Genomic DNA, 15106 nt, shown 5'->3' on the forward strand with positions numbered 1-15106 from the left:
TGCGGACCACACCCCTGCCCCTATTACGACCACGACCGCATCGTCGGTCTTTAGTGGCCACAACTGGTGGTACTGGTGGTCGTCCATCCTGACCGGTAGTGGGTATCGTCACCATCTGTGAGAGAATAGAATAATATAAGTTTAGTACTCGGATCAACAGATTCACACTACAAGAATTTCAAGAATATGAAATTTTTCCTAAAGGTTCTGCAGCCTCTCGAGGATAAATACAGACGTCTCTGTACTGATCTGTGAGACTCTACTAAACCTGTTCATGACTCGTGAGACCTATGTAACCTAGGCTTTGATAGCAACTTGTTACGACCCTAAACCCGGACTCGGTCGTGATGGTACCTCTCGTGAAGACAAGGCCAGCCGACACACTCCCAATTCATTTTAAGCAATTAAAATAATACAAATTAAGCATTTAACATAATAATAAACCCAAAGTAAAGGTGAATAAGACAATTTGCGAAATAGACACAGCCCGACATCGGGGTGTCACCAGTCACGAGCATCTAATAACCGATTTAAAATAGGAAGAGTCTACACAATCTATTACATAACTAAAAACAAGAGAAAAATAAGATAGGGGGAGAAGCACTGGGTTGTGAATGACGAGCAACTACCTAGTGAATCTCCGAAATCTGCTGGAAGCTCTCAACCTTTGCAAGCAGGACCTGAAGCGCCTGAATCTGCACACGGGGTACAGGGAGTAAAATGAGTAATAATAATAAATGAAGACTGAGTGATAAGAAATCACATAAAGGCACATCAACATGTTATAAAGAAGTAGTATAAAGCCAGTAAAAGCAATGAAATAATGAAAACATATAAAGTCACCTTAGTTCAGTTTAAGCTTCTTTAAAATACCTTTTTAACAATTAAGCAAGTAAATGACAGGCAACTAGAAAAGAAAACACATAAAAAACCGCCCCTCGGGCATAATATCCAACGGAACCAGCCCCTCGGGCAACACATGGAACAACACCAGCCCCTCGGGCTATATCTCATATCACAATGTACTCGCGCTCACTGGGGTGTGCAAACTCCGAGAGGGGCCCCTTACGGCCTAAACGCAATATCAAGCCATCTTGTGGCATAATCAATAGGTTCTCAGCCTCATATCAACAAGCCATCTCGTGGCGTACAATCTTAGGCCCTCGGCCTCATAATCATAAATTAGTGTATCCTCACAACACAGGCCCTCAGCCTTACTCAATCAGAATCTCATAAGAAACTCGGGCAACAGTAAAACAAGATGCTCAGCTCAAATTATCATTTAGAATATCATTAATGTGTTAAAACAGAGTAAACATGGTTGAGTTATAAAAACAGTAGAATATAGCATGACTGAGTGCAAGTATAAAGTCAAAATAGTGAAGAAATATCAGTAAAAATCCCCTAAGGGTCCAAATAGTTGGCACGAGGCCCAATATAGCATTCAGCCCAAAACATGATGATAGGAAATAGTTTTCAATAAAATACGCGGTAAAACAGTCATTCAGGATGGACTAAGTCACAATCCCCAATGGTGCCCACGCTCGTTATCTAGCATGTGTGTCACCTCAATATAGCACAACGATGTGTAATCCGGGGTTTCATACCCTCAGGACAACATTTAAAATCATTACTCACCTCAATTCGGTCCAAACTCTAGTCCACGACGCCTTTACCCCTCGATTCGGCCTCAAATCGCATCGAATCTATCCAAAATCAAAATCACGACGTCAAATATGCTATGGGAACAAAGCTCATGCTAAAATAATCAATTTATACCATAAATCCTGAAATTAACCAAAACCCGACCCCCGGGCCCATGTCTCGAAATTCAATAAATTTTACATCATTAGACTCCTTATCTCCCCACGAGTTCATACATATCAAATGTCCCAAAATCCGACCACAAATGGCCCCTCAAATCCTCAAGTCTAGGTCTTCAATACCAAGCCCTAGTTTTCCAATCTTCAACCCTTAATTTCCATAATTACAACTCTAATCCATGAAATAATATCATAGAAATAAGTTTTAGGTTCAACAATCTTACCTCAACGAAGCTCCCTTGAATTCCTTCTTCAAAATCTCCCAAAAAGCTCCAAAACCGACTTAGAAATGGTGGAATAACCCAAAAATTCGTGAAGGAAATAATTTATACCTTCTGGCCCAGGCATTTCGCACCTGCGGCCCAGATACCACTTCTGCGGTCCGCTTCTGCGGTCCAAGACGTCGCATCTGCGGTCCTCACTTAAATCCTCATTTCCACATCTGCGATTCACAATCCGCACCTGCGCCATCACAGGTGCAGTTCTTCAACTGCCTCTGTGGTTCCTGCCTTCCTAGGCCCTTTCCACTTTTGCGAGACCGCACCTGCGGTCCCCTAGCCGCAGGTGCGGTTATGACAGCAATGGAACATCTTCAGCTGCCAAAACCAACTTCCAAACTTTCCGCCAACCATCCGAAATCACCCCGAGGCCCCAGGGACCTCAACCAAAAGCACCAACACATCATATACCACTACCCAAACTTGTACCAATCTTCAAAATATCTCAAACAACATCGAATCAACCAAATCACATCGAAATCAAGCCTAAGGTTCAAAAATCTTCCGAATTCCGCTTTTGATCAAAAGGTCTACCAAACCACGTCCGAATGACCTAAAATTTTGCACACACTTCCCAAATGATACAATGGAACTATTTCAACTCTCGGAATTTCATTCTGACTCATATATCAAAATCTCACCTATCAACCGGAAAACGCCAAAATTCTAATTTCGCCAATTCAAGCCTATATCTACTCTGGACCTCTAAAACACATTCTGAACACGCTCCTAAGTCCAAAATCACCTCCCAAAGCTATCTGAACCATCGTAACTCACATCTGAGCCTTCTAACTCATAAGTCAACATACAATTGACTTTTCAACTTAAGCTTCCTCAAAAGAGACTAAGTGTCTCAAACCTTACCAAAACCTTTTCGAACCCAAGCCAACCAACCCGATAACACATAGAACCAATAAACAAAGCAATAAAAAGCAAAAATGGGGGAAACGGAGGGGTAACTCATGAGACGACTGGCCAGGCCGTCACATTTTTACTTATGAATTCAAATGAATCTTAGGTAGCCACCTAGGATTGTATGACTAAGAGTCATTTCATGTGGTTAGCTAAATGCTGCCACGTTTTTAGGAGGGGAGGATTGATCTTATCCAAATATATCCCCAATTAATTAGGTAATGTCCCGTTACCCGATAATTAATCAATTACCCGCAAAATTGATAATTATTCCCACTTACTTAAAATTTTACTCACTTTTCACATTCCTTATACACCTTACTAGCATGGTCATGTAGTACTTTATATGACACTAGTCCATAAATACCGGTTATTTTAGCTCGGGCCGGTTTTACCTCAAAAGGCCAAACTTGGATAAAATACATTTTCTTTGACTTGCTCCCCCTTTCACCTTCATGAATTTACTAATCACTTGTGAAATAGCATAATCCTTATAATCTCCAAACAATCTTTTACTTGGAGTGCTGTCAATTACCTTGCGACAAATTCAATGTACAATACTTCAGGGTGCAACATCGTCGTAACTTAATACTGCGAAGCGTGACATCACCGTAATGTAATATTGCTGGGTGCAACACTGTCGTAACTTAACACTATGAAGCATGACATTACTGTAATGTAATACTACTGGGTGCAATACTGTCGGAACTTAATACTGCAAAGCGTAACATCATCGTAATGTAATACTGCAAGGCGTAACATAATCGTAATATATTACTGCAGAGGGTAACATCGACGTAATACTGTGGGGCGTAGCATTATTCCCACCTTTGGAACATTCGTCCTCGAAAGTTGACTGATGCACTTATCATTTTCATAACTTATATCTTCCGAATACTTTAGAACTTCCCTTGCCATCTAGGCGACTGTTCTGTGAATAAGTCCAAAGTCCAGGGTATTCCCCCCTTAGGCCTCCTTCTCACACCACAACTTGTAGTTGGAATCCTTCCAATCTCGTAACGGTTGCTACTTTTCATCATGCAGCCTGTACAATTTTGACCTTGTAAGTGTGACCAATCTCTAGGCTTCATATGTAGAGCTTGATAAGATGTCCCTTTGGGCATCTATGAGTATATTGAAGTTTTTCACTCGGTACTTTGTTGAATTCACGAATATTGCTATATCTCATCGCATAGGTCCGTTTAGTTATCCATATGAATTTACTGCCATAACTCTTACTTTAATTTATCGTTGCTGAGGTCTGCTACCAAATCCCAGCTTATTTCGTTGCTTATTCTATATGTATAAATATAAGTCCTTTAATGCTTCCTCATTATTGCTTATCTTTAGAATGACGGCCTAATCTCATCTCATACTTTGTGACTTTTGTCCATCCATTGTTGATTCACCTCAATATTGATATACAATATACCACTGACAATTTGAAACTTCTTACGTAATTCCTTGTCACTAGGGGCTTACGTTGCATCGAGGAATATTCGAAGTGATTTTCCAGATCCACTTAACGATGATATTGTACTTCAATAACCTTATTTTATAGTATCCCAATGTGATTCACTTGCGTGGGTATTTTAATCCCGTACAATTCATGAAATCCTCTTCAATTCATTACTCAATCAAAGGCTCAAATGCCATTCTTTATTTATCACAATCACACCCTTATTCCACTACCAGGGCAATATTCCATTTCTTCTAGATGTTATTAGTCTTAGACTTCTTTGAGTTTATTCAGGCTATGATGAACTTTCTATAACTTAGAGAAACCATTAGCTCTCTTGTTTTCATGGGTTTAATCCCGAGGACTTATCCAGTTGTCACCTTTTCACTTGCCTTTCCTTATCCTTAATTATGTCTTCTTAAAGTTTTGTCGCTCTACCATACTTTAGCTTGCAACCTATACATATCCATTTATACTACTCGCAATCTTCCTTCAACTTTTTGCACCATAGATTTCCTTATGTTATTGTGGAACGTCAAGAGAGACATTACATCGTCTCTAACTCTTCTCTACTCTCTTAACTAGACTTCTCGGTACTTAGAAACCATAGTTTGGAAGACATGCCGCTGATGATGCTGCTATCATTCCCGGTTATTGAATCCCTGCGCTTCTAATCTTCTATCCAAAGTATGGACTATTCACAACTTTCTGCATTTGAGTATCCCGTACGTTGTTCACATTTACCTTACTTACTTAAAATCTCGCATCATATCTTCTTTCTCTTTCATAACCTCCCTTCCACATAGGTATGATTCACACCACAAATTGAAGCTTTATTATAATACTACAATCTGGTGGGATCTTCGTACTAACTTCTTATTACTGGCTTTATCGTAGAGCCGTTATAGACTATGGTTGTTGTACTATCTCTCTCGTGCCTCAGATTTTTAAGAGAGATCCTACAATGTTCTCGATCACGATGTTTCTAATTTTCTGGGTCCAATATTCTGACTCATGATTACTTAGTTGATGCCACTCTTTAGTTTCCTCTTTCCTCTGATCAACTTTTATGTAGGCTTAAGTTATCTTTCGATATGTGGTTCATGGTATTAGTTATCCTGTTTAGCCTTTCATGGGCTTGAGAAATATGCATGATACAACCCTTTAATAATTTAATCCTTCGTTTATGACATGGGCTCAATTCTTTCTTTTAACGTATACCATAATCTTCTACGGTTGTATATGTTGCATGTTTAAAACTCCGAACCCTTAAGTGAGTTCATAACGTAACCAACTTTGGATCATTGATCGAATAATTTCTTTCGTTCCATTTTAGATTTCTTTCAATGTAAGCTATTACTTTTCCTGGTCTCTCTGCCCCCTTGTTGAGTCCATACAAGCTCATTGCAGTGCCCACACATGCCAGAGTTTTTGTTCAACTCATATGATCTCGAATATTACCTTTAATTTTACTTCCCGTTCATTAGTCACGATAGGTGTCACTTTCCTTTGGAGTGCTTATAGTGTTGTTGTGAGACTGTTGTTATATGACCACTTTCTCTTTAGGTCGTTGTGCTTAAGTTGAAGCCTTCTTCCTTATTTCCTTAGTTAGTTTTTCATTGTAGTACTTAGGGAGGACCCTCTGACTCTTGAAAAGCTGTGAGCTTATTACATCGTATACCCAATAAATTGATGTCTTTCCTCACCTACAATTATCTGTAGTTACTTACCTTCTCACCCTTGTGCTTGTAGGGTTGCTTCTGAACTGATATTTGACTATCTTCACATTGGCACTCTCTTTTATTCCCTTAACATTCATACGGTACCTTTAACTACCCCGACTCCTATTTGAATATATCTCAAGTATTATAATGACATTACAACGAGGTTGAATTCTCCATGTTGGGGTTCACTATGTTTATCTTTCATGATCTATTGATTTGTCTGTAACCTCCTGTCTAGCCACAACTAGGCTCTTCCTGAATCAACTACCAACTACTTGTTGTCTCATTCTCATATCAATGTAACGTGTAATCTTTCTTGGGTATTTTCTTTGTCTTAACTTACTTTTTGCAATGGCTCCTTATTTATCAATAACATCTCGGGCAGGATACCTTACTTCCTTTTTTTCTTTTTTGACGTCATGCTTACATAACTTTCTGGAATCATAGTATGTCTGTAACATTTGGATAAGTGTAATCTCATCCCTTTCTCATTTTTATCGCATTCTTCCTTATCATTCCATATTCCCCCCTTTTAGTGGAGTACTAAGACTTGGAGCTATGACGACCTGCCCATAGATATTTTTCCTCTTCATCTTTGGCGTCCTTTCACATCATCCACGACCCTTACTCACCTTGCGGTAATCCTTCTGTACCAAGGATAACTAAATTCCTCACTCGTGATGGTGACACTTAGTGTAACTGGCATATACAGTCTCTTAAGCTTAACTTTGCTCACATTGCTTGCTTTGGGGAAGCGTCTCCCTAAATGACCGTTCTCTAAATTCAGCATGGATCTTCTTCTATTGTCCGTTCTATTATTGCGAGAATGTAATCTGAAATTCTCATGATGTTGACTATTATCAAATCACTCAGTTCCTAATTCATGTTTAGTTTATCTTGTTCACCAGTCCATACTGATTTCTATTACTCTAGGGTTTAATTCTCCCTTCTGGTAATCATGTTAGAATCATGAACTTATTCCTTGAGATGAGGATATGACTTTATGGCATATACTCTTTTGTTGTCCTAAGGCCTGTCACCTCTCGTCTCTTCATTCACTTGACTAGACTCTATAATACTGTCATTTCTTCTTTCTTTTTTTCCTACCGTCGTTATCCATATATCACACCTTATTCATAATGCTTCCATATCTCTCCTCCCATTACTCTAATAATATTTCTGCATATCCCTTTTCTTGTGAAAACTTTAACACGGCATTCTTTCACTTTTAGCTCTCCTCGCTTCATTCATCGGCTCTTCGGGTTGCTCAAAGTCCTCGTTGTACTAGGAACGAGAGTCACACTAAGGTGATATTTATCCCTTCCCGACTTTCAGTGCCTATCATCTGATTTTTTTTTATCATGCTAGTATTCACATCTATTTGTAATATTCTAGAGTGCACCATCTGGGTGTCTCACAAGGAGATCTATTAGCATATTTGCAATATCTTTCGGCAATGTGAACTAATACAAGAAATTCATTCACCAATATGGGTTACCTTAACCCTAGCAGGATCTTGATATCATGTCCTTCTCTTAACTATACCTGTTAGCCCCCCCACCGGGCATAACTGAGATGGGTGTGACCAATTGTACATACCTCTTGTTACTGTTGACTATAACTCAAAACGCTTATGTTCCTCTGCCTGAATTATAAACACTGTTAACCTTCATTAACTGGGTGCCTCGTACCCTTCTTCATCTTGCTTCTTTTTCTTGTTGAAACTTGTATTTATCTTCTTAATCTCTCATTTTCTTTCACCATAAAGGTGGATAGGTATTCTTGCCTTAAGGCTTCTTATCAGGAAACTTACACCTTTCAGTACACCCATGATCTGTTAAAGACCTCACATTTACTTATCATAGGCATCATACAAAAATTGAATTCCTCTGACTTAGCTCTTCCACAACTATCTCTCTTTCCAACCTTCTTTCCGGATGTAGGTATCGTCTTATTACGAATAAAATAGAATTTCGGAATTTGAATTCTTATAAGTGAGCTCTACCACACGATCTAGAGTAAGAAGAAAAAGTGATAGTCCTAAATGCCCTATAGCCTCCTGCTTATAAGTGTGGTGCACGACACACCCATAAACAAGATTCTACTAGACACGACTTGTAGACTCCCTAGGACAGAACTGCTCTGATACCATTTTGTCACAACCCAAATCGATGTGCCGCGATGGGCACCCGGTAGCTTACTCAACCGAGTACCAACGTAACGTATCTTTCATAACATTCTATCATAGGTAAAGAAACTAGAGTAAAGTATGAGAGAATACAAACTTATACATATGAAGTACGAGCCTATAAGACCAAAATAGCCACTCGTGTACTGAACATGAGCCGACAAGGCCATACAATCTTTTACGTACATGACATCTGTCTACAAGCCTCTAAGAATACATAATTTTCATAAAGGTCGGAACAGAGTCTCGCGATACCAAACAATACACGTCTAAATCATACTAACCACTTAAGCAACTCCGAAGCAAATGGAGTGCACCAACATCTTCCGCACCAACTCCGAAGCAAATGCAACGTCCCCAGGCTAAAGGGACGTCAGTACGAATAATGTACCGAGTATGTAAGGCACATAAATAACTATATAATAGACATGAAGGACATATAGAGTAAATGACTCCACCTGTAAGTCTGGATAACTTTGTTAATTATGAAATAATTATAGTGTCATGCATATGCGTATGAATGTCATGTCGTGCATAGGTACATGTTTCATAACATCATCAGCCTCTGAGGGCATCCCATCATATCATCTCGGCCACTGTGGGCAAAATCATCAACGTATACCAGCTGATCAGGTGGTGGTGCGTATATAACATCATAACCTTTCCCATATCCTATACATACATACTATATATATATATATATATATATATATATATATATATATATATATATATATATATATATATATATATATATATACGTGTATATAACGTCATCTGGTCATGGGTCAATGTACATGAATGCAATGCATGAAAAGTACGTTAATAAAATCTTTCGAAATGTCATAACACCATTTTGCCTTTGAGTAATATCATAAAGTAAACTCTTTTCAACTTTCATATTTTTTTGAGACCCATGAACATATTATAAAATAGTATGATACATGGAAATTCAAGAACATAGATATCTCTAATACTTCTATGAATAGAATCATTTATGGAATTTGTGCATTTGGTCGTTTCTTCTATATAACTTGGACCATGCCGAAAAGAAAGAAGGGATGGCGTTAACATATCTGGAGTAGGGAAAACTCCATATAATATTCTTGGCAAAGATTGCACCGTACTCTTTTAGAACCGCAAAATTTTATGTTACTACGATTCTAACAATTCCCGTCGGAATTATTTTGTTGCAGGAATATCGTTGGAGCTTTTGTGGTTTGAATAGCTTCTGTTCTTGAAGTTTTTGGACTAGGAAGATAATATGTGTTTCTTGCTTAAATGAGATGGGACAGAACGTTTTTGATACTAGGAAATGAAGGTTTTTTGTTCTTTGCTCAAATGGAATGGAACAAGTCCCTTAATAAGTTTTTTATTTATGAATTCAAATGAATCTTAGATAGCCACCTTATAGGGGGTAAGGATTGTATGACTAATGGTTACCTAAATGCTGCCACGTTTTTAGGGGTAAGGGATTTTTCTTATCCAAATATATCTCCAATTAATTAGGTAATATCTCGTTACCGGTAATTAATTAATTATTCGTAAAATTGAGAATTATTCTCACTTACTTAAGGTATTACTCATTTTTCACATACCTTATACACCTTACTAGCATGGTCATGTAGTCTTGTATGACACTAGCCCATAAATATCGGGTATTTTAACTCGGGTCATATTATATCTCAAAATGCCAAACTTGAACAAAATTTATTTTCTTTGACTTGCTCTCCCTTTCACCATCATGAATTTACTAATCACTTGTGAAATAGCATAATCCTTATAATCTCCAAATAATCTTTTACTTTGACTGATGTCAATTACCTTGCGACAAATTCAACGTACAATACTTCAGGGTGCAATATCGTCGTAACTTAATACCGAAGCGTGACATCACCGTAATGTAATATTGCTGGGTGCAACAATGTCGTAACTTAATACTGCGAAGCGTGACTTCACTGTAATGTAATATTGTTGGGTGCAATACTGTCGTAACTTAATATTGCGAAGCGTAACATCATTGTAATGTAATACTGCAAGGCGTAACATCATCGTAATATATTACTGCAGAGGGTAACATCGACGTAATACTACGGGGCGTAACAGCTAATTAATATGAAAAAATACTTTTGAGCAGTAATTAGTGTTTGGCCAAACTTTTGAAAACTGCTTCTAAGTGTATTTTTCTCAAAAGTGCTTCTCAGAAAAGTGCTTTTGGAGAGTAGCTACTTTTTTCTGCTTCTCATAAGCTATTTTTTGCTTCTTCTCAAAAGCACTTTTTTCCTTCTAAAAGCTTGGTCAAACATCTCAATTTTTTGCCCAAAGCACTTTTGGCCAAAAATAAAAGTTTGGCCAATCAGGCTATTAATGTATTCTCCAATGTACTTTAATTTTGGAAAACCTAATTTTTTAAAACTAATTAATTTGAACTTTACGTTACTTAAATTGAAAATGTCAATATCATGGCTTATGCGAAACTAATAGCCTGTTTGGCCATGTTTTTTAAATTAGTTTATTTTAAAAATTATTTTTCCCAAAAGTTCTTGTCAAAAAAATATATACTCCTACTACTTTTGATTAAAGCAGTTTGTATTTGGCTAATTAATTTAAAAGATACTTTTGAACAGTAATTAGTGTTTGACCGAACTTTTAAAAAGTATTTTAAGTGTATTTTTCTCAAAAATGCTTTGACGGAGAAATTATTTTTTTTGCTTCTCAAAAACTTCTGCTTCTATACAAAAATACCTTTTTTCTTTTAAAAGCTCGGCCAAAGACCTTAAATTTAGGAAAAAACACTTTTAGCAACAAATATATATTGCCAAAAAAATACTTGGCCAAACATGCTACAACTAAGGCCATATTTCAAATTTTCATTTCATTATTGGTGACCGGGGAGGAAAAAAATGTGAAAGTGTATATTTGTGGAAAAAATGCTGGTGGTATATATTATATTTCAAAAGAACCAAAAGCAGCAAAGTTAAAATGGTTGTTTAAGTTGATGAAATTTAAACTGCTTAGCATTTCAATTTTTGCTGGCTATGCTTAAGCTACCTTCGGGGTGGACCAGTTTCAATAAAGACCTGATGTTTCTCCTCCATGAGTCAGAAATTAGTACTACACTAAAATAATTCTTTCTATATACATAAATTTTTACTTGTATAGTATGTTTTTTTCAACGAACGGGATTCAATTGAACCTCTTACCATATAGCGGTTCGCCACTACTCCGTACCATGAATTACTTCTTCAAAAGCTCTAAATTGGCTCAAAAGTTCTTTAATGGCTTCAACCGAGTCCAAATCAACACTCAGAGCGTCCGCCACCTGTCCCAAATTACTGGAAATATTGAAATTGAATCCCGTAAAATTACAGCAAATTATGTTCCATTGACACCAATAAGTTTTTTGGAGAGAGCAGCAGATGTTTTTAGAGATAGAACTTCAGTTGTGTTTGGCTCTTCTGTTAAGTACACTTGGGAAAGTACACATTCTAGGTGTCTAAAACTTGCTTCAGCTTTGGTTCAGCTAGGAATTTCTCGTGGAAATGTGGTAAAATATTACTCGTTGCGGTCCATTTTAACTGATTTTTGGCTCTTTTTTTTTTTGCTGTCCATAATATTTGATCTTTTCAGAAAAGTTGTCCTTTGAATAAAGAGTTTAGGAATAGTTGTTGTATTTTCAATGAACAAATTAAGGTTAATATGGCCAATTTCATTGTTAATTAATATTAAAAGGTGGATTTCTTTTTATGTGTGAAAACATCCAAAAAATCAATTAAAGTAGACGGGGCGAGTAATTTCTATCCGTTGGGCTTTACCAACTTAAGATACTCTTAATTTGCGATATTGTCCATTTAGGGCCTAAGCATGCATGTTTTCTCCACTAAGCTCACACAATTAAGAGATCTTTACCTTAGATTCTCAATCTTTTCAGATACTAATATGAGACTTTATTCTCTCAACCGTTTTGCTTTTCACTCTTGCTTGTAAATGTTTTAGTGATTTAACTTCTTATATTTTTGCAGGTTGCAACTCTGGCTCCTAATGTACCAGCAATGCAGGAGCTGCATTTTGCTGTACCAATGGCTGGAGCAGTTATTTGTACATTAAATACGCGTCTTGATTCGTCAACGATAGCTGACTTACTAAAACATTCAGAAGCCAAAATCATATTTGTTGATCAGCATTTGCTCCAAATTGCTCAAGAAGCACTCAGTCTTCTATCAAAAGACAAAACAATGAAACCACCAATTCTAGTGCTAATTCCTGAATCTGAGAATTCCTCTCCTCCTATACTTGAGACATCGTCGTCCACTAACGTTCATGAATACGAAAATCTTTTGACAAGTGGGAGTAGGAATTTTACAATAAAGTGGCCAAAAACTGAATTTGATCCAATCAGTATCAATTATACTTCCGGAACAACGTCACAATCCAAAGGAGTTGTCTACAATCACAGAGGCGCGTATCTCAATACTATTAGTACTACGTTTCTGGTTTATGGAATGGGTTCGATGCCTACATATCTTTGGACATCTCCGATGTTTCACTGCAATGGATGGTGCATGACTTGGGGAATGGCTGCAATTGGTGGCACAAATGTTTGCCTTAGGCATATCTCTGCTAAAAATATATTTGAAAGTATTTCTCTCTACAAAGTCACACATATGGGCGCAGTACCAACAGTCTTAAACATGATAGCAAACTCCATACCAAGCGATAGGTGCAGAACTATGTTGACCATTTAATCTAAAAGCTTGCTTGTCAGAATAACATACTTTTAATTATTTAATTATATTATGTCTCAGGAAGCCGTTTCCACACAAGGTGGAAATATTAACAGGTGGATCACCACCGCCTCCTCATATATTTTCCAAAATGGAGGAGCTCGGATTTGGAGTAACTCACGGGTATGGACTTACAGAGACTTACGGTGTAGCAACATCTTGCTTGTGGAAACCTGAGTGGGATTCTTTACCCCTTGAGGAACTAGTCGCGCTTAAAGCAAGACAAGGGGTACGACATCTTTGTATTGAAGATGTTGAAGTCAGAGACCGTGAGACAATGGAAAAAGTGCCACATGATGGAAAGACAATTGGCGAAGTTATGTTAAGAGGAAACACTGTAATGAGTGAATATTTCAAAGATGTTAAAGCAACCGAAGAAGCTTTTAAAGGCGGATGGTTTCATAGTGGTGATCTTGCTGTAAAACATCAAGATGGTTACATAGAAATTAAGGATAGGTTAAAAGACATTATAATTTCAGGAGGCGAAAATATAAGCTCGTTCGAGGTTGAAAGAGTTTTGTATAAACATCCAGCAGTAGTTGAAGCATCAGTAGTAGCGCGACCAGACGATCACTGGGGACAAACACCTTGTGCATTTGTTAAACTGAAGGAAGGATTTGAGGAAAAAATTACTTCACAGGAAATAATCAAATTTTGTAGGGATCATTTGCCTCATTACATGGCACCTCGGACAGTAATTTTTGAAGATTTACCGAAAACTTCAACTGGAAAAGTAAAGAAATTCATCTTGAGGGAGAAAGCAAAAGCTTTGGGCAGTCTTTTCTACACTGAAGTCTAAAGAAAGAAGGATATACTTAAGCACGCGCGGAACTAGAGTACAGGGAGCGGGTTCGACTGAACCAGTAGCTTTGATTCGAACCTTATTTTTGTTTATATATCCATTGAATATGTATAAATTATTAATTTAGAACTCAATAACTTAAATTAATTAGAATCTCGAACCCATAAATTTTAAATTTTCTCTAAGTTAATTATTAGCATGGAAGTGTGTACGTTCACTAAATTACTACTATCAGTATTTACTATTTACTGGTGTCACTTTCTTTCCCAGCATTTTGTGACATTTGATTGGAGGGTAATTAAACTTACTCTTTGCAACACGAAAGCCACAGTTATACAGGATCCGACACATTCAACGTAACAAAACAATGTTGATTCGTAACAGTAATGTCATTAAACTATATTGTAATTACCAAAAAAATAAAAATAACCCAAAATCAAATTTCCCGTGCCGGAAAATGATATGTCATCGCCGCATCATCATTTTGCCACATGAGAAAAATTTTATCACAAAAATTCACCTTTTCAGACTCATATTTTAACACAAACAATTAATAAAAGCATAAAAAATGTTGTCCGTAGATATCATAAAAATGTCAATTTGCAAACGAAGGGGACAAAAAGAGCAAAATTTAGGCGAATGCACTTTTTTATTCCGACTTAAGCCAGCACGGCGCCAACTTTTATCATTACTAATTTTAGCATACGCACGTTGCGCGTGTCCCTCGTGTTAATGAAAAATAAAATTTTATAAATAAAATAAATAATATTCAATCGTTTTCACCGAGCTGGTCGCTTGAGTCTATAGGCTACCTTTCCTATCCGCTTTTCTACAAGGTCTACTTTCAGACCGGGCCAAGCCTTTAGGTTGTTTAAGTAGGTTTGGGCTAAGGTCGTTGCGCTCCTGCCACCTCTTGGCAAAGTAGGCTGATGGGCAAGCCCCCTCCTGTCGCAATGGTGTGGGGCGTCAGAGGCTGTTACCCCGTGGCCAACTCGAAGGGGCTGAAGTTCGACGCAGAGCTTTTTGGTTGTTAAGTTATAGATATCATTCAACTTTACTTGAGGACTTGGGTACGTACATTGCATGTATATTTCATGTTACTTATTAAAAAATTTATGTAAAATAGTTTACCAACA

General features: G+C 37.4%; 1 protein-coding gene across 1 annotated transcript; it reads left to right on the forward strand.

Moving 5' to 3' along the window:
* The first annotated feature begins 11574 nt into the window (after window positions 1-11574).
* Window positions 11575-14125, forward strand: LOC104215924 (butanoate--CoA ligase AAE1-like). The gene is made up of 3 exons (XM_009765862.2): window positions 11575-11931; window positions 12407-13104; window positions 13190-14125. The coding sequence occupies exons 1-3, from the start codon at window positions 11617-11619 to the stop codon at window positions 13965-13967; spliced, it is 1791 nt and encodes a 596-aa protein (XP_009764164.1). The 5' UTR covers window positions 11575-11616; the 3' UTR covers window positions 13968-14125.
* The last annotated feature ends 981 nt before the right edge of the window (window positions 14126-15106 follow it).

The sequence above is a fragment of the Nicotiana sylvestris genome, chromosome 7 (genome assembly GCF_000393655.2).
Source record: "Nicotiana sylvestris chromosome 7, ASM39365v2, whole genome shotgun sequence".
Taxonomy (NCBI): Eukaryota; Viridiplantae; Streptophyta; class Magnoliopsida; order Solanales; family Solanaceae; genus Nicotiana; species Nicotiana sylvestris.

Bases quoted from the DNA above. Each gene is read 5' to 3' on its own strand.
- LOC104215924 (XM_009765862.2), top strand. From the start codon at position 11,617: ATGAATTACTTCTTCAAAAGCTCTAAATTGGCTCAAAAGTTCTTTAAT. The intron at 11,932-12,406 runs GTAAAATATTAC...ATATTTTTGCAG, and splicing joins GAATTTCTCGTGGAAATGTG to GTTGCAACTCTGGCTCCTAA. The intron at 13,105-13,189 runs GTGCAGAACTAT...ATTATGTCTCAG, and splicing joins AACTCCATACCAAGCGATAG to GAAGCCGTTTCCACACAAGG.